Below are 20792 nucleotides of genomic sequence, written 5' to 3' on the forward strand. Positions count from 1 at the left end.
GCGAGAACTAATCACTAACTAGACGTGAATTTAAATTCTTTACTTGCCAATACTTGTTTAGTTACCCAGATTAAAGGTGAAACAAAATGTATGAAAATGGACCTTGAGGTATCGCCATGTTTATATTAGTGTTTTACTATTTGACGGTAGATTAAGTACCTCACATGAGCGCAAATTTGTTGTATGACAATCTAATGTCCGCTCTATATAATCTTAAAACTCTTTGCATACTAGATAAATGCGATTCAGTTCTGCGTTAGGCAACCATTTGTCCTCATTACAACTCTTCATCCTTATTCAATTTACTATAATGGTACTCTGTAAAATTTAATAGATATAAATACAAATGTATTAAGAACACTACATCCAACAAAATAGCGCGCTTACCGTATTTAAAAAGATATGTATTTTTAATTCAAAATACATGTAGAAAAAGTAATTATAATTTTTCTGCAATGTTATTTTTACTTTTTTTTTAGATTATGGATATTGTTTCGTAATGACAAATGCCACTGTAATTGTATATTTCGTGTACCTTTTAATAAACATAATTTTAGTTTGCAACCAACATCATTAGGTACACAATTTAATAAGGAATATATTGTTATTTTAGATTTTTTATAAAGATCTAAAATTTTAAACAAATTATTCATAAACCTTTGCATATTCTCGGCCGTAACTAGTACATACGTAAAAGCATGGGAAAAATGCTGAAAGCCATTTGCTCTAGAGAGGGTTTCGACTATTAACATTGACAATAGTCAGAAATAGTTGATCCTACCGTTTCGATCGACTTAGTTTAATAACGCGGGTAGTGGGTGGTAATAATGACCCAATTAAAATAAATCATTTGTAATGTCAAACAAACTATTCTGATTGGTCCATTTTAGTTAAGGATATATGGTAGGGTTTATATAGTTTGTAGTAGGGCTGTAGGGCTACTTTTAAATACGGATTAACGAGTTGTTATTGACTACGATAAATGGGGTTTTACGCGGGAAAATGTCTGTTAACTGGCTGTATAAAACGGCCTCTCGACGCGGTTTTTTAAAAATCGAAGCCCTGTTTAAAAAAAAAACAAACCGAATATAATTGCACAATTCAAATTCAGTAGCTCTGTTAATAATTTTAGTACGCAATAAATATAGTTACTTATACAAGGAAGGAAAATGTAAACTTACTTATAAAGGTTTATTAATAATAACTGATAAATATTTGTTAGAAACTTCATGTAGTACTAATTTGTTATTCAAAGTTATTTGATTAATAGTAACTATGCGCAGCGAATTGATTGCATTTAGTTGTGAGTAATACATTTGTGTACTACGGAAGTTTAATTATAACTGTAAAAAAATATATAAAAAAGGATAAAATAATAAAAAATTTGCTAATATTGAAATACTGCTTAAATTAATATTTTAAATTCCCGCGCAAATCAATAACATTTGAATAATGACCAATGGAACACCTGTTCGAAATACGAACTTTCACTCGAATCACTTCACACATACGGCCAAGTTACAATTTCCATCTCAACGTTGCTAAAAAAATAAGTATCCACTCATGCGTTTCCTCTCAATATTTTGATGACGTAATTTACACTCAAAATATTTTTATTATCTATTTGTAAATCATAAACTCACCTTGTCCGTGTCGAAAATGAGTGAAACAAACACACTATCACAAAAACAATAACACTGCAATCCAGTATATTATTAAAATCACAAATGGCACAAATCTCTTGAATTGTTTTGACAAAACGCGGGCGCAACACGTCTATACAACGTTGCGCGCAAACGATGGCGCGGTAGTGCTGTGTTGCCAAAAATGTATTTAGTTTTCTTCATTTCGCGCGCTTTGGTAGATTATATTGTACCAATTTTTTTGCAAATGTTTATAAGTGAAACTTTTTTGTTTATGTTAAATAAAAATAGTGCTAAAAATAGTATTTTGTTTGTTCAGTAACTACTGTTATTATAATAAATTTAATATACATAAAAATCTTTCCCAGAATTAAGTTTATTATTACAATTAAGTGATGAGAATAATATTTATGAGTTTAATCAATTGTTTAAACTGAGGTATTATTACTTAATGTATACAATTATTTACCTTATAAACTGATTGTATTAATTTACAAAATTATCATTTGAATATAAGTTATGGATATCTCTACAAGGAATATATAGTAATCATCAGTATAAAAATAACATATACAGATATTAGCATACAACAATTTTACTTAAAAAAGAAAATTCAATTTAGGTGAAGATAAGTAAATAAAATAATATAATAAAGTATTTTATTTCATCAACATAAAATATGGTTAATATTTCTTGATTTGAAATCTCTTTTTAAGCAAAATTCTTTGCCTGGTTAGAACACTTCTCTCTTATAAAGCTATATTTATGACTACCTACTAACAAACTACTAACTTATTATTAAATAATATAATAATTATAAAAAAAATAGTACAATTCAATAATTTAAGCATCATAAATAATAATTTACAATTCTACTAAAATAGTAGAAAATTATGTATCATGGTAACATTATTTGATGCGAATGTGTATTTATGGCACATTCGTCACAAGCTATGACAGAGACAGCGATATCGCTGATAACTGTTGCTAGAAAAGAACAAATGTAGTTGCAATCCTTGAAAAGATTAATCGGAGTCAATTAACATCATTTCATTGCGTAAAAAAACAATTTTATACGAAGATTTATAACAATATTTTAAAACTTAAGTCTTCAAATTTTGTTCCTTTGCCTCATCATAAAGTATATTTCTGGTAAGCAGTGCTTTGTTAGGCCATTATTATGCGATAAGACTAAATGTCTCATGATGACGCGTATGCAGTTTTAAGAAGCGAGTGATATGTTTAAAGAATTCAGTAAGAAGTCAGGACTTTAGATAATCTTCGTTTCAATAGAATCTCTGAAATGTAAACAAAAAGATGTGTCATTTTAATGCCAATGATATAATCTATAATAATATAAAAGGTGAAGAGTTTTTTTTTTTTATTGAACGCGCTAATCTCAGGAACTACTTTCTGCTTGCAGTAGGATATATTTTATATCCGCCGTATACAAAGTGTTAAACCTCGCCATAATGGCCCACATAAGTGTCGCGTTCCGGGATCAGCCTGTGTATATCAGGTTCCAAAAGGCATAATTGTGTTGACTGAGGGGTAATCATCTCTCGTCAGTCGACATTCTATTGGACCACACTCCACTTACCATCAGGTGTAGTGAGGTCACAGTGCACGTATAAAAATATATTTTCCCGCGATAAAAAGTCTATGCCCTTCTCAAGGTCTTAAACTGGCCCCATGTAAAATTTCATTGAAATTCGTTCGATAGTTTTTGATTTTATCCCGTTAAGACGCGGCAGGAGATTTTACTTTATAATATGTAAGAAGACAAATGGAAGATGCTTGGATGTTTATTAGAAGTAAACTCAGAAAATACTTACTTAACCGATTTAGGTGAAATATGGCTCACGGTGGTGATGGTGAATGAAAACATCATGGGGAGACCCAGATACCTGAGAAATTCTCGAAGAATTTTGAAGGCATGTGAAGTCTGCTCGAAGAACCGATCGCCGTTGGGCTCGAAAGGGTCTAGAGTGGAGGCCACGTACAGGCAAGCGAAATGTCGGATGCCCGCCTATAAGGTGGACGGACGACCTGGCTAAGGTCGCAGAAAGTCGCTGGATGCAGGGCGCTTCCAACAGGTCGACGTGACCCTTGGGGGTGGCCTATGTTCAGCAGTGGACTTCCTGTGGCTGAGATGATTATGAAGCCTGCTAATCCGCACTAGGCCAGTGTGGTGGACTAAGACCTTATCCCTTTCTATCAAAAAGTTTTAAGAATATATAGAGCGGATATTGAGAAGATTGTCATACAACAATTTTGGGCTCATGCGATGGTTTAACTCGATCTACTGTGAAATAGCAAAACATCAATTTAAAATACTTCAATTATTTTCCATATCTTGATTTACACGTTTTTAATGCGAATATTAGCATGTTTTCTGTTAATAAGTTATTATTTTCATATCTAAGGACACTATCATGTCACACGGACATTTCAAATAAAACAACTTATTACCAATTGCTAATAACTTTTGGACCACAAAGGTCCTGATGTTCGCTCTATAACTAACTATACTGTTTAGTGACTTTGCTCTCTATAGTAGTGGAGGCCCGTGTCCAGCAGTGGGTCAGTATATAACAGTGGCGAAGGGTGAAAATTTTCAAAAGGGAACCCGAGGAAATATTTTTTTCTACGGTTAACATAATATAATACACTGTTCACAATAAATTAAAATCAGTAAAATATCATAATACTTAATAATTTCTTTCTAACATAAACATTATGTCTGGTCTCTGAATTTACAAGATAATTCACCTATTTTTAACATAGGTACCTAAAAGAGTCCAACAAACTAATAACGCACATGATACACAAACACTAACTATACATTCTAAATTATTAAAAACATTTCGCGCCAATGGCTCAACATGAAGCCGCAAATTCGCGGGTTACCCTGAAGTACACATACATGCACGCACACATGTATTTTTACGTCACTTACAAAAGATTAGACAAAGACAACGCGCTACGTGTGAAAGAGACAACAATATCGCGAGGGAAGCTATGCGCGGCGCTTCGCCACTGGTATATAATACAGGGCTGATATTGTTATTATATTATAGGTGCAAAAATAATTGCGACTGGGTTTTTCCATTTTAAAAAACATTACCTAATCACATCTCGGAGTCAGTAAGTTTGCGAAGTGATACCCTCGTGCCTCGGAAAGCACATAAAACCGTTGGTCCTGTACCTGATCTCTCTCCGGTCTTATCAGATTGCCGTCTCACCAGACTATGAGAAGGAACAGAGAGTGTTGTGTATTGCGCAAACACTTGTGCACTATAATACTTATCTCCTGCGTGGCTGATCTCCGTTGAGATTGGCCGCCGTGGCCGGAAATTCAGCTAGGAGATTTTTATTTATAATATAGGTAGTCAAAGCAATAAATAAAAAAAAGTGTGTAAAATAAAGGTTTTTAGGTATGCAGGTTTCCTCACAATGTTTTCATTCGCCGTTGAAGCAATCAATTATACAAATACACTCATAACTGTAGAAAAGTCAGAGGTATGTTTGGGTTTTGAACCTGCGGACATTCGTCTCGGCAGTACGTTCTACTCCGATCTAGGAGGACTTTATTTAAGTTCTTACCGACGAAACTATGTAAACCTAGGAACTCTTTTTCCTACGTCTTGAGCCTCGTGTCATTTATTTTGTGTAGACCTTGTGACCTCGTATTGTTAAGGCTGCTGGTCGGCATGGTAAGTATATGATATGATTTTTTTAAGAGTACATTAGGCAACACTATTTATTCTATGCAAGGAAGATGTAGTTCATAATATTACACAATGACTTGAGTAAGAATTGAGTTCTATAGTCATAGTTTTAATACCTAAAGAATTTCATTCATACTGCAACATAGCAGTTTCTAGTATAGGTTTAAAATGTGTTTTCCTGTGAGCACCAATTTTCCTGATTGCGTTTATTCCTGTTCTATTTTAATTTTTCCTCGTATTGAGTGATACTTCACTAGCAACGAATATAGATGGCGCTAAATTAAAATGTATGAGAGTTGTTGACGGATATTGGAGATAGATGGCGTTAAATAAATATTTTGTATTTCACGTAGTATACCGTTGTAAACATCATTAATTATAATTATTAATGTAAATATTTATTAGAATTTTGCTTAATATGTTATCATAGTAATGTAAGGATCACCAATAATGTATTTGCTAATGTCTTTCATAACATATAAGCCTCATCGATTTTATATGATGCTACTTTAATATAATTATAGTTAAATAATTATTATTGTAATACAACCGTAATTACGTTGAATACAACCTATGGGCCGAGGTCAAGTGTGCTGTGTTTATATTTGGTGTGGCAGAATTTATTATTATATACGTAATTAGCATATTTTAAGTAAATACTAACTTTTGTTCGCGGCTTCGCCCGCGTGAAGGAGTTTACCGGAATATTATTCTCCGACTTACTTGATATGTATCGTTTTATTATGACCAAATTACACAAAATTATTATAAAATTATAGCCTATGTTTTATCCTGATGTATAATCAATATAACTCTAAAGTTTCATCCAAATTCGTTTAGTTGTTTTTTCGTGAAAGAGGTACAAACATACATCCATTCTCACAAAATTTCGCATATAATATTAGTAGGATGTTATTTTTGTATTAATACCTAAACTCTGTGACATCTTGTCACACGGACATTTCAAACACGACTTATTACCAATTGCTATTCACTTTTGGAGCACAAATTAGGTCCAGATTTCTGGTCTATATCTACTGTTTAATGTCTGGCTATATTAATGTAAATTATCACATAATATACTTAACAGGAAATCATCGATATAATCAACACCTTGGTTTTACCAGAGAGCAATATTTGCGAACAATTTTAAGATTATTTACGACCATTGTGACGTAATTTTGAAGGTTCGCCAAAATCTTCCGTAAAATAAAATGTGTAGCGTATACAAAATATATATATTTAGATTTTAATATATTTGTTTGAAAATGAACACACGAGTACTTATAACAAAAACTTCGCTTATTTACTAAAAGACAACAAATTTTAACAAATTTGTTAACAAATAAGTAAAAGAGCAAGAACATAAAAATATAGCTAGCGAAATGCAACGATTGTGAACGTCCGTCTGATCCAAACCAAAATGCCAGCAAAAATGTATCGCTAACGCAGTGGTCCGCTTGCCAGCCGGTTCAGTTTCGCGCCTTTTGTCTTTCTTTTTTTCGCACGACTGACCACGTCATATTGTTCATTATAAAAATATTTGATATATTATACATGTAATAACGTTTTACAAATAGACGTGTCACAGACTAACAAAATTGCACATAAAAACAGCGCACTATTTACTATTCACGTACTTGTACAATGTACAGCCCTAGCAGCTCGCATTGATACGGCCCGAGCGTCGACCGCCGTGGCCATCTAGTTTATTGGTCTCTGGTCGCCATGACAGGCGAATAAAATGAATTTATTAATTAAAAATAAGTTAAATAATGCATACTTATTGCTAACGTATGAAAAGAAAGGTTTTTTCATTCACAGTTGGAGTATAATTTGTACACGGTCTAAAAACACAGGAAGGCATTTTATTTATAAAAATACCAAAAGTTAGTAAGGCGACTAGCCGCGACAGTGGTTGGAGGTTGACTAAGTGAATGTCGGGCAATTACCTTGCTTTCGTCTTGCCAGTATTGAGCTCGGGCAACGTATCTATGTAATAAAAACATCTTAGATTATATGTTTAAACATTGTAGTATTAAGTAGTCTGTTATTTTATAGTTACTATAATGAATAGCGATAATATCTTTAGGTATAAATTACTTCTAAAGATATTGTATAAATGATAAATAAATAAATTACATACACATCACACGTTTATTCCCGAAGGGGTATGCAGAAGCGCAACCAGAGCACTCACTCGCCAAGTGTGTTCCGTCCTAGGATTTGATATGCGAGCCTATCGCCATATCGGGCACAAATTCCAGACTCCAGGCTGATACTGAGCATTTTGCTCGACACGGGATTCGAACTCAGGACTTCAAAGCGCTGCCGTACCGCGCATGCAGTACAACTACGCCACCAAGGCAGTCCTACCTATAATATATTTACGCTTATATATAAAGTTGAATGAAACATGAAAGGAGCTTTCCTGGTGGTAGATCTCATATGTGAGTCCGCCTGGGTAGGTACCACTGCAATGTCTATTTCTGTCAAGCAGTGTGTAGTCACTGTTGTGTCCAGGTTTGAATATTGTAGCCAGTGTAACTACTGGACATAATTAACATTTCATGTCTCAGGATGGCGAGAGCAGTGGAATACCTAACAATACTTTGTATTTCTAGATGGATGGTATTTTAACTGTTCATGGACAGTCGTGTAACCATCGGGCGAACGGCAAGCTCGGCTCGTCATTCAAAGCAATGAAAAACCTTTCCCTTAATATTTTCTTGGGACTATTTCTGTCCCGAGAAAATATAAAGGGGGAATTTTATTCCGGAAAACTCCATCACGCGAACCAAGCAATGAGCAAAAGTTAGTTTAACGATAAACAGTAATACGCGCTTAAGAATGCGCATCGAAAATGTTCAAATAATTTACAATGAATTTTTTTTTCCATTAGTTTGTGTTTCAATATTAATTTTATTACTAGCACGTAAAGTGACTACTGTCACTGAAGATGACCAGATGGAGTAAAAAAATCCCGGCTCGGGCAGAGTGATATTTGAGTTTTTCTGCTCAGTATCAGTCCGGAGTCTGGAATTTGTGCCCGATATGGCTATAGGCTCGCCCCCTATCATGGGATGGAATACACTCGGCGAAAAGTGGGTGCCCTGGTTGCACTGCATACCCCTTCGGTGGTGATGGTGTGTGTGTGTGTGTAGTATAGGAGGCCAGTACCCAGATGTGGGACAGTACAATACAGAGCTGATATTATTATTAAAAGACGTTCCTACGTCTTTTAATAATAATATCCTGACGCAACAGTGCCTGTGTTACTTATACTTAGATTTAGTCAGTTTCTTTACTGAATTTCTGGTATTACTATCAAGAAGTCACTAGTATTTTTTTTGCTTACAGGCCTCGGAGTCTATAACAACAGCAAATGAAATACTAGATACCCCCGCTTAGCGACTGCAGGGGCCGGAGGAAAATTGAGAGGGGATATCTGAGGAAGTGTGGGGCAGGGAAAGGGACCTTCTGTGGATAGGCGGAAAGGAAATGTTCGCGAGCCCTCGTAGGTCTCAATGTCTAGTTACAACCAAGAAGTATACATATTTTTGTTTAAGTACAGACCCCTGTACTGGTCATATCCCATCAAGAAGATTTTTATTTTTGATGAAAAAGGTCTATTCGCCAAACTGTACACATTGCAATGTACCAGAGGATTTATTGCATATTTTGATGGAATACGCTCGAAATGCAGCCTTTCGCAGAGACATGTGCAATCACATACTAAAAGAGTCCTCTGATTGTAATATTGTTTCAGCTGATCCTCATTCGGAAGATGCAAAGTTGTTCGTAAAACTGTACACCTTATGTTTCACCTCATATCAGTCTAATTAGTATAATTAAGTAATCATTGTTTGTCATTTTAGCTAAATTGTTAAATATTGGTAACATTTATCTACCAGAGCGACATAATCAGGTTACGATTTAGCTCTGTAATAAATAGAAAAAGAAGTACAGACCCAGCAGTTAACTCCGAGGGAAACCTGCGGTATACTGGTTCCCCCCGGCTTAGCGACTGCGGGAGGAGGAAGAGAGGAAGACGAGAAATAGGGGAGGAAAGAAGGGGAAGGAATAGGAAGTATTAGGATGGGCGGAGTGAAGAGGAAATGTTCACGAGCCCGTCATAGACCCCTATGTGTAATTGCAACCATGAGGTATACACACTGAACTGTGTGCCTAGGGCCGCGACAAATGTCCCCCGTGCGGGCATTCGGTGTGGAGACCGTGCGGACAAGAATTGCCTCTTTGGGGGTGGGTGGGAATACATATTGGACTTTGTACATGGAGGAAATTTGGGAAGGGATATCTAAGGAAGTATGAGGGAAGGAGAAAGATCCTCTTAGGATGGGGAAGACAGGCCAGGAAATGTTTGCCAGGCCTCATAGGAAACCGAACGCACCATAGCTAAGGTCGGCCATGCCAGTACAATATCCAGAATCAATTATAGCAAGTTACTGGCCTAAACAACGCGAGCGGCTGACTTGTGAAGCACTCTGAGTAGCGTATTACTGTACACACAATAGACCTCCAGAATAATTTCAATTTATTATTAAATTTATTCAGTTGTGAGTTATACGTCTGTGTACTTTAGTCGAAAATGCTGTGGATTTTATTTTTAATGGTAAGTTTGCCAACCTCTGTGATATTCCGTAATAATCCGGGGCTTAGGAATATTTTATGGTGTAAATAAAACATGTCAGATTCGATTACAGATTTAATGGGAGGCCCTTAGGAGGGGCCGCACACGTTTTATTAAAAATAAATAAATAAATAAAATGCTTTATTCATCCCGTAGGCGAACATAGTTGCACTTATGATAAGTCAAGGTACATGAGAATATTTAATTATTACTTGCTTAGGTTATATAAATAAAGACAATTTATATTGAAAATAAAATAAATGAAAAATATACTTAGTAAACAAAGAAGCCAGCTCGGGCTGGCAGGGAAGAAGAAATTAAATGATGTATATATGTATTTAAATAAGCAATAAGGGAGAAACGCGTCGCGATCCTCACCGGTGAGGACAATAAAAGCCCTAACCTAGCTAACCTACCAGCCTTTCACTAACTACCTAAGCAATGACTACCCGAAGAAGAAAGGCAGAAAGAAACTCCGGGCTTTAATTATTATTATTATTAATAATTAATATTAAAAAGAAAGGTATACGATACATCACACGGTTGCGAGCGCCTAAACGGTTCACCCGAAAGACCGGTGTGTGTATAAGCCGGCCCTGCCAGGCCTGCAGTATATCAGGCCTGGCAGGGCCGGATATAAAAAAAGGAAAAAGTTAGCAATGATTTTGGTTTGACATTTTGGCCAATGTATTGTTATTAAGAATTATATCAGGAAGGTGGCAGGTAAAGTCAAATTTCGACATGCATTGTAAAGAATATTTTGTCGACCTTACATTGCGTTTCAAGCAGACGGCCGCTCGTAAAAATTTAATCATCTCCCTTAAATGTGAAAACGTTAGAATTTAGCCTGGGGCCCCTATTGAACCTACAGGGGCATATGCATCTTTAAAATTACTGGCGTTCTAACCGAAGCACAGCTTTGATAGAGATAATTAGGCAAATATAGTTTCATTTATTTCTTTGAATGACGAGACGAGCTTGCCGTTCGCCTGCTGAAGACTTAACATCTCATGTCTCAGGATGGCGAGCGCAGTGGAATACCAAACAATACTTTGTAATTCAAGTTGTTGGTGTCTCTACTGTTTATGGATCGTATCGCTTACCATCAGGCGAACGGCAAGCTCGTCTAGTCGATCAAAGAAATAAAAAACATTCTTAAACTATTAAACTTTAGCAATAAATGTGTCCTTTGATCTATCAATGTAATTTATGTTTCAGATCCATTGTGTATACAGCCGGCCCAATGGTTAGTTTGGTTTTAATTTCATTAATATGTTATATTTGCTTTAATATGTCTTGCGGCGATAGCCTAGTTGGGTGTGGTATGGACTGCCGAGACGAATGTCCGCAGGTTCAAATCCCAAGGGTACACACCTCTGACTTTTCTAAAAAATCATGTGTGTATTCTTTGTGAAGTTATCGTTCGCTTTAACGGTGAAGGAAAACATCGTGAGGAAACCTGCACATCTGAGAAGTTCTCTATAGGAATTTCGAAGGTGTATGAAGTCTACCAATCCGCACTAGGCCAGCGTGGTGGACTAAGGCCTAATCCCTCTCAGTAGTAGAGGAGGCCCGTGCTCAGCAGTGGGCAAGTATATAATACAGGGCTGATATTATTATATTATTATAATATGTCTTGAAGATGAATAAGGATGGTAAACGACTACAATTAGTACAATGATTTATGTTTACGCGAATGTTCGGCATTGAAATAAAACTATTTACGGATTTTATTATATATATATATATATATAGTCGTTTTTCCTCACTTGTTTGATCCAGCAGAATTACAAGAGTATTTTGTTGATCCACCTTTACGTGAAGATTTACTGGCTCCTAAGCTTTATTATCAAAACAGGAAGCCATATATTTGAACAGCAGATTGTGTCGCTTACACATATTTCGAAATTCATCAATATGCTTTATACTTTTCTATGATATTTGTGGCTCCGCCTAACGGTTTCTTTTCAGGCAAAATTTAATCATTTCTTGATCCTTGTGAGCGCGCACATTCGGCGCGACGCGACGAAGGTGTTTGTAATAAGAACTGAATTCCGTTCTACGTTATTTGTTGCGTAACATTTAAGAGTTTAACTAATACAGCTGACCTGGAGATGGTCATTCGCTATTTTACGCTAAACATAGTTCATTAATTAATAAGTACCATAAGATGTTAAGGTTATAGCTTAAGGTCCATTTTCATACATTTTGTTTCACCTTTAATCTGGGTAACTAAACAAGTATTAACAAGTAAAGAATTTAAATTCACGTCTAGTTAGTGATTAGTTCTCGCAGTTGAAAGAAAAACGTAAAAATAATTAATATGCATGGATATTTCGGCCTTTAAAATTTAATATGACGAAATTTAAAAGGCCGAAATATTCATGCATATTAATTATTTTTACGTTTTTCTTTCAACTGCGAGAACTAATCACTAGACGTGAATTTAAATTCTTTACTTGCCAATACTTGTTTAGTTACCCAGATTAAAGGTGAAACAAAATGTATGAAAAATGGACCTTAAGCTATAACCTTAAGGATTTTTTTATTGGTGTCGATATTACCATAAATAAATCTGTGGGGCGTTTATCATAATTGCGCCGATTCGGATTGTATACCGCAGTGTTTCCACTTTAATGATTTTAATTATCCCGAGAATTTAGAAGAAAATTCCTAAAGTTCCTTCAAAGATCTTAGGTAATTTAATATAAAAATAAAAAAGGTACCTAAGTACAAAAATATTTTGTTCTATAAGGCCTAGTAACCTGGATTAACGTTTTATATTGTCTAAAAACGATTCTTGCTACCGGCAAAAGAACAATTAACATGATAAATATTGATTGAATACATAACACTTACTCAAAATCGATTCAATTTTCAATTGCTTAGCCTCGAGAAGAAGATAGCTATCAAATAGTTTTATAATACATTGGGAAAAAGCGATGGTCTAAATTAGTTTAAACGGTGTGCAACGGTAGGTATATCTAATGTGGATGCTTTTGTCATTAGTAGATTTTGTTTTTATTAAGTACTTTTTATGTTTGTTACCACATAACGCAAAATTCGCTATTTAGCGAATAAGAAGACTTGAAGATTGATCGACTTGAAGTTCAACATGCTGTGCTGTGAGGTAGGTAGTTAGTTATCCAAATATTATCGCAAGTCGAGGTGCGGCGGCGAACTACGAGTTCAAACGTAAGTAGAAATAAACATTTTAGGTAATTCAGCAACGGATCAACAACGGTCGTAATTTCACGCGACATAGATGAGAAAGTATTATGGAAATATTTGTTTAGAAAGATAGGGATGACAATATTTTGATTTACACTGTTGTTAAACTTGTATACAAACAATTCCTTACTCAGCTTATTGTCAAATACGAGACCGTGGTGACAAGAACTAGAATTACTATTTTTATGTATCTAGCAATCAACTCTGTTAAAATTATATAAAATAGTGATATTCAGTGTATTTAAATTGGGATATGCACAATCAATGTCTGAATTATCGAAAAATTCAAAACTGGCAGGATTGAACGAAAAGTGAGTGATTTTTATTTAATTTATTTTTTGCTAAGTAGGTAATATGTACCAATATAGGTTTAGTACCTACTCGTAGGGTGCATTTTTTCTCGATTTAGATAAAAATTTACAATATTTTGGATATCGGAGGACGTAGGCTATAAAAAGTGGGCGGGAATAACGCGAAAACTATATTATATACCAATGTCGACACTCGGGAGTATAACATTGCCTGAGCGTGCATTGGACCGAGTCCCTAACCCTGTCTGCGCCCTACTCCAGCATACTAACCAAAAATCGCGGTGACCTTCGGTGCATACGGGGTGGCCCCGGGGCATCTTATTGCACTAAGATACCTGTGCGGAATTGCCCTGTCCCAATTTATTTTGAGTCGGCGCAGTATGTCCTTTTTTTCCATTCATCCCTGTCTTCAAATCAGCCGTAGGTATATACTTCCCAGAAACACTTTCTTCTTAAGGGTCCACCACAGGACCTTTAATTTCTGTGCTTCTCGCACATTAAACCGAACTGGTTCTCTGAAATTTCGAATAAACACACTAAGTATATGCCGCCGCGCGGATTCGAACCTGCGACCTCGGGGTTAAGGTTACGAAGTTGTAGCTATTAGACTACGGAGGCAGTCAGAGATGTCCCATTATTAAAAAGTTAATTTATTAATACTTAACTCATAGATACTCTATTGTATATGTTTTATAATTTCAGGTCTTTTTGAAGAATAAGTGCAGTAAAAGAATTTGTTGCTAAATAATTTTGAATTGACAAATTACAACGAGCTACAACAATGGTAGTTTTTATGGACGTGGATAAGTTCTTAAACAAGGGAGATTTTTTTCTGGGTGTTCAATATAAGTTGGCATGGCCATGGCCTGAGACTCATTTTGTTGGACTTCAATTTTGTTTTGGTTGTCATTCTATGGTTATAAATTTACCATATGATCATTTTACAATTAATCGTAACTTAGTAAAAAAACTACTATTTTGTGATTTTTTTTGGTGTAAGACGTGCGGATATGCCGTATATGAACACTATCTTTACGATGAATGTCAAATTTGTTATTGATTAATTATAATATTTTTAGTTCCTTTTTGTGACTAAGTCTTTTACCTCAATCACCAAAAGTACATTTTATATTTTAATGATTGATAGTTTTACTCAATATGAAAAGCTATTTAACAATTAGCTAATTTATGAATGTTTAAGTTCAAGTTTTGTGAGTTTCTTACAAATTGTCAAAGAGTGCCTATTACTATTTTATAAGATAATTGTTTTTAATACCTGAGTATTAGTTATTGGGTTAATATTAAGCATATTTACTTAAGATTAAATAGTGGCAGTCTTTATGACCTAAAATGCAGCTCTGAGTCTTCAACCCTCTGCTTACGTTATATACAGATGTCCGAGTGAGTTTTCAAGTGAGCGTAGACGGCCAAATCCCATTTTTTTATAAATATCGAGCTCGAGACTCCAATGAGCATTATTCGATATTCCTTATAAATAAGAATTTGGCCATCTATGCCTGCTTAAAAACTAACCCCCGTTATAGGTATTATGTTAGTAAACATAATATTATTTTATTTTATTACTAGCTTTCACGCGCGTCACATATAACTACGAGATAAAATATAGCCTATGTCACAACCAGATAATGTAGTTTTCTATGTGTGAAAGAATTTTTGAAATCAGTCGATTAGTTATGGAGTCCATGCGCTACAAATTAACAAATATTTCCTCTTCAAAACGTTAGTTTAGAAAATTTCAGTTTCTTCTTGTAAGCAGGCTCATCTTATATCGGAATCACTGCTACACATGTGACATTTTGCGGCGTTTCTGAAGTTTTGTTTCGTTGATTAAAGTATGTACTTAATTTTGCTTGACGTATTTTTTTGTCATCCTAACCTAGCCTAGCCTAAAAACTGTAATCAGGTGCAGTTAAAGTAAGTCCGTATATACATTGTACAATAAAAGAAACTTTGGAAATTATATTTCAATACTAGATACAAAATACGTATTTTGTATCTTGTATATGTTTTTCAAATACTTTTATTTAGATTAAGTCACTTCTCTGCTTTTTACATGCCCTTCCGACGCATGGATTATTTCACTTGTCAGGCAATCGGGTTTTCAGCCCATAATGCCTTAAAGTGACAGCGACCAAACACCTAAGTATGTGCCGCCGCGCGGATTCTAATTTCTAACCCACGACCTTCCAGGTTATAGCAAAAACCAACATATTTAAAGTCATGATTCCAACCAATGAATGATGCTGTGCTCTGTGATTGGCCCATTTGAGTTAGATCAAATAAGTACGGAGTGGATTTATATAAATTTTAGCTATTTAAAAAAGTATATTGACGAGTAATTGTTGATCCGAACGGTGCCACTAAGTCACGTACATATGGTATTGGATCAACAAATTCAAGCGGATCAACTTAAAACTGATCATACGTAACGCTGGATCTAACAATGCCTAGTAGAGATAACTATATATATATATATATATATATATATATATATATAAATGAATCCCTACTTCCCTTGGTCACGCCATCACGCGTGAACGGCTGGACCGATTTCACTACTTTTTTTTTGTTGTGTTTGTTATTGTCAATAGAAGGTTCTTATGAAAGAAAACAATCAGAAAATTGCGCGGAAAATTAGAATAATTAAGAAAACTTAACGACAATAATAATTTTACATTACTGTCAATTGTTTGAAATAACTGTCAGCGATTGACAGAATGCGCGCTGCAAGTTCAAAGTTAAGACGGGACAACGTCTGTCAGGTCAACTAGTATTATATATATCTGAAAATAAATAAAAGCTATCTGCTAAATTATTTCTTTATTTTCATTACAAGCGTGAACTGTCAACTTTTTACCCGGGAAAATATAAAACGAGATTTATATCCCGGTATAACTATTTCACACAAGGGAAGCCGGGGGCATAAGCTAGTAAACAATAACAATATTATACAGTACTTTAAATTAGAAAGAACTGCGAGATCTTACACTGTGATGCGTGATCGCCTTAGACTTAATCAGTTATAGATTAGTTAAATATTTTTAATCTCCTTCCTTCCGTCATTATCATCAGCCATATAAAGTCCACTGCTGAACATAGGCCTTAAAGACTTCCAGACGGTCCTGTCGAAAGCGGCTTGCATCCAACGTGTTCCTTTGATTAACGTGAATTCTCATGTTTCAGACAACCCGGCAGTCAACACGAAGCATTGCATCAAAATGAGTTCAGCTAAAGAGACAGAAATCAACAACATTTTGGCAAAATTCACCGATTTTTTAAACAAAATCTCTGAGGAACATGAAGATATTGATATTCCTTATATCAATATTCATATAGAAAATCATTCTGATGATGAAAGTGATGAAAAAGACACGAAATTTCGTGTTGTGATCAATGATTGTAATGATGTGGTGGATAGACATGATAAATCCAATAAACATGTACATAAAGATAAAGAAGATAGTAGAGAAGTAACTGACAAATATCTTAAAGCTACTCAAGATTTACCGAATAACAGAACATTTTTAGAAATTAATGAAGAACTGATTAATAAGATTGAAACATTAAAAAATCTTTTGAACGATTGTAATAAATTTAAAGCGGGCGTCGACGAAATGCGTGAAAATGTTAGAAATGTTATGGCTAGTAATTACAATAATCAGTTTGTAGCAAATATTACTGACTATGTTTTTACAAATGATCCTAGGGAGGGTAGTAGTAGGAATGTTAAGGATAATGTAGTAACAGAAGAGAAAGAAATTACAGTAACTGATAAAAAGTTCGAAAATATATACAAAACTACTCAAGATAATGTAAATGAAAACAACTTTGATATAAAAGATGTAAGCAATAACATTAAACTAGATATCGAAGAAAAAGGAGCAAAAGACTATAAAGACTTAGAAAACGGCAACGAAATTACTCATAAAGTATCGCCGTATAATACACACACTGAAATCAATACATCAGCAAGAAGTGATCAATGGAAAGTTAAATTTATGAAAGTAATTGAAAAAGTGTTAGATGATACGGTATCTAATATACAATATATTGCAGACAACAACAATAATAGTTACGCAATATTAGAAAATTTATATATTGAAAAATCCAAACTTAATGTTAAATTAACCGTTGATGACGAAGAAATGGTTTCCGTAGAACATGACTATAATCATAACAATAGCAAAAACGATTTTGAAATAAACAAAGACACAGTAGAGACACAAGAAAACTACGTAAGAAATTTAAATAATTTAAATCAAAACTATAATCATAACAAGGGCAAAAATGATTCGGAAATAAACGAAGACACAGCAGAAACAGAAGAAAAATCGGAAAAAAAATTAAACCATTTAAATCAAAATGACGAGTCTTATGCCAACACTGAAATGGATAGTTATAACAAAACACGAAACAACAACGACAAAGAATGTGAATATGATGAAGACGATGATTTTAACGCAAATATGAAAACAACGCAAAATAATTCAAAAGACGAATATATACGTGACTTAGTGACTGATAAAGTTGAAAATAATTTTGCTAAAATAACTGAGAATAGTAAAATTATCCATATAGAGCCAAATAAAGATAAAAACATAACTGTAGATACGTACACTGGTAATACCAATAAGTATGTTAATTCAGATACTAAAGATACTGAAACAGATAATGCCAAACTAACGGATATCGAACATGGAATTATAAATGATAAGGACTACTTACAAATTATCAATAATGCAGATACCATTTCTATGAATATAAATAACGACGATAATAATTCGCATAAACATGATAAACAGGAAGTAACCGATAAAATTGTATTAATTAATCAAATTAATTCTAAAAAAGCATATAAACCCGAAGTTAACGCATCAATAGATTACCTAAAAGACCTCAATACCAATAATAATTCCATTGATGATAACCGAGAAATAAATATAAACAATCAAACAGGAAACAGCATTATAGAAGATAATTCAATGGATGTACACAAATACAATGACGCCTCTAACGAAATTGTAGAAAAATTAATGTCCAATTTAGAACAGAAAGTTCCTGAGTTATTGCCACTAAGTCTAGAAGAAAACGGCGAAGAAATGCTGCAAATCCTAGAAAAACAGGGGGACAAATCAAAGCCTCTATGGGTTTACATACAAGAGAAAAATAACCAGAATGAATATGTATTCTTTAGTAAGAAATAAGCATGTTGTAATATACTAATATATAAAGCTGAAGAGTTTGTTTGAACGCGCTAATCTCAGAATCTTTTTACAGTATTAAACATTATATTAGCAGAAATAATTACAAAATACAATTTTAGACACTTTTTGACTGCGTGCAACCACAGAGAACTATAGAATAGTCGCCGTGTGACATATCTTCTCTTCTGCCAGCCTGCCCGCGTAGGCGAATACTTCCGGAAACGCCCGATGTCATCGGCTAGGATAACGGCGCATAACAAATTTATGTTTGGATGCTATTAATTAAAGCAGAAGCAACTGAACGTATTTGGTTGAAATTTAGTTCACACTGACCCTTTCTCTGAATACCTTTCATCCTGGTAATTTGGTATTGTAGGAAATGTCTATTAATAAACATAATATTTGTTATGTGTTTTTTAATAAAACCGCTTACAGATAGCTCTTTACATAGCTTAACGTGTTATTGAGAGAGCTATGCCTGGAGTCTCTCTGAAGGACAAAATTCGGAACGAAGCATTTACGTATATTCTATAGACACGAACGTCCATAAAAACTATTTGTTCAAAATCTGAATTAAAATGACAACCAAAACGTCACTGTTATAACCTATTTATTCATTTGAACTACAAATAATTTTACTTATTTGACTAATATTTTTTATTCAAATCCAATTAGACTTGAGTTCTTATATCGTAAGCGCTCCGTACACAACCACAACCTGTCAATATTAACTATATTAAAGTCAGTTTGAATTGCAGTTCAATTCAGTTGAACACAGTTACAAACTTTTCTACATATTATCTTTTATCGTTTTTTGCCCGTGTCTAAAGGTTTTTTTAATTGAAATAAAACTATTTCACCTAATTTTAACGCTGTTTTTTATATTATTTTTTTTCCGACGTTTCGGACGTCCTACACCTCAAGTTTCCCAAGACCATGATGGCTGCAGTATTCGAAACATCGGTAGAATATTATAATATAAAAAACCCGCGACAAAATCCGGAATCTATTAGTATTATTTCAATGTCTAACGTTCAAGCAACAACAAGAAAACATGCTCGTTGATTAGTCCATAAAATAGATTACGATTTAAAATTTAACTTCTACAGCTAATTTTATTGCGTACTATATTATTTGCGTAACTGTAATAACTAACAATACAAACAACAATATTATAAAAGTAACAAACATGTGTTTTATTTACGTCATAATTTGTCAATAAACTAGTCCCTCACTATTACAAGGTGCTATGTTAATTCTCACTTATATTGCAAAAGTGTGTGAGTGTGTGTTTTTTATTGCTTTGAATGACGAGACGAGCTTGCCGTTCGCCTGATGATACGACCGCCCATAAACAGTAGAAACATCATCCAATACTGAATTACAAAGTATTGTTTGGTATTCCACTGCGCTCGCCAACCTGAGACAAGAGATGTTAAGTCTTATCTCCAGTAGTTACACTGGCTACAATGTCCTTCAAACTGGAACACAACAGTGACTACACACTGCTGCTTGATAGAAGTAGACATTGCGGTGGTACCTACCCAAGCGGACTCTCACATGAGACCTACCACCAGTAGTCATAATAACTACACCAAATTCTTGTTTAGCATAAAAGTGTATAGTGTCGACTCCACGTAATCGTCATGGGGTGTGTTGGGTTTTGAATCTCCGGACATTCGTCTCAGCAGTCCGTTCCACACCTAAGCTACCGTCGCGTCGCTTCCATCGTCGATCGACTGAATCAATATTTTCCATTATTAACAGTACAAATATACGTAATTACTACTTACAATTGTACAAACATATTTTTTATAAAATGGTTGCGCATTACAATTGTAATATAACACGTAAGATTTCATTTGTTTAGTTAATATTTGTTTTAAACATGGCTGCTATAATTGACGTTATTCGGCCTAAATCGATTTTTCAATAAGATATTTATCCATTACATAAATTGTATGAATTTATCTTATCCGAATTTATGACACGGATGCCAG

At 34.4% G+C, this 20792-nt stretch overlaps 2 protein-coding genes across 3 annotated transcripts in view; one reads left to right on the plus strand and one right to left on the minus strand.

Annotated features, from left to right (window-relative positions):
- LOC115451978 overlaps nucleotides 1–1913 on the minus strand; it is a 67139-nt gene extending 65226 nt beyond the window's left edge. Inside the window, exon 1 of one of the 2 annotated variants that reach the window (XM_037436397.1) lies at nucleotides 1644–1913. The gene's annotated coding sequence lies outside the window, so the exon portion shown is untranslated. The remainder of the gene's footprint in view (nucleotides 1–1643) is intronic. The other variant, XM_037436399.1, reaches the window with a different exon arrangement.
- Nucleotides 1914–2686: 773 nt separating this feature from the next.
- LOC119188643 (putative uncharacterized protein DDB_G0282133) lies at nucleotides 2687–19384 on the plus strand. Its single transcript, XM_037436448.1, has 4 exons — nucleotides 2687–2795; nucleotides 8735–10007; nucleotides 11244–11271; nucleotides 16772–19384. The coding sequence occupies exons 2-4, from the start codon at nucleotides 9984–9986 to the stop codon at nucleotides 18790–18792; spliced, it is 2073 nt and encodes a 690-aa protein (XP_037292345.1). The 5' UTR covers nucleotides 2687–2795; nucleotides 8735–9983; the 3' UTR covers nucleotides 18793–19384.
- Nucleotides 19385–20792: the final 1408 nt, after the last annotated feature.

The sequence above is a fragment of the Manduca sexta genome, chromosome 1 (genome assembly GCF_014839805.1).
Source record: "Manduca sexta isolate Smith_Timp_Sample1 chromosome 1, JHU_Msex_v1.0, whole genome shotgun sequence".
Classification (NCBI taxonomy): Eukaryota; Metazoa; Arthropoda; class Insecta; order Lepidoptera; family Sphingidae; genus Manduca; species Manduca sexta.

Coding starts and splice junctions, on each gene's coding strand:
- LOC119188643 (XM_037436448.1), top strand. CDS start 9,984: ATGCTGTGGATTTTATTTTTAATG. Junction 10,008..11,243: donor TGTGGATTTTATTTTTAATG/GTAAGTTTGCCA, acceptor TTTATGTTTCAG/ATCCATTGTGTATACAGCCG. Junction 11,272..16,771: donor TGTATACAGCCGGCCCAATG/GTTAGTTTGGTT, acceptor CTCATGTTTCAG/ACAACCCGGCAGTCAACACG.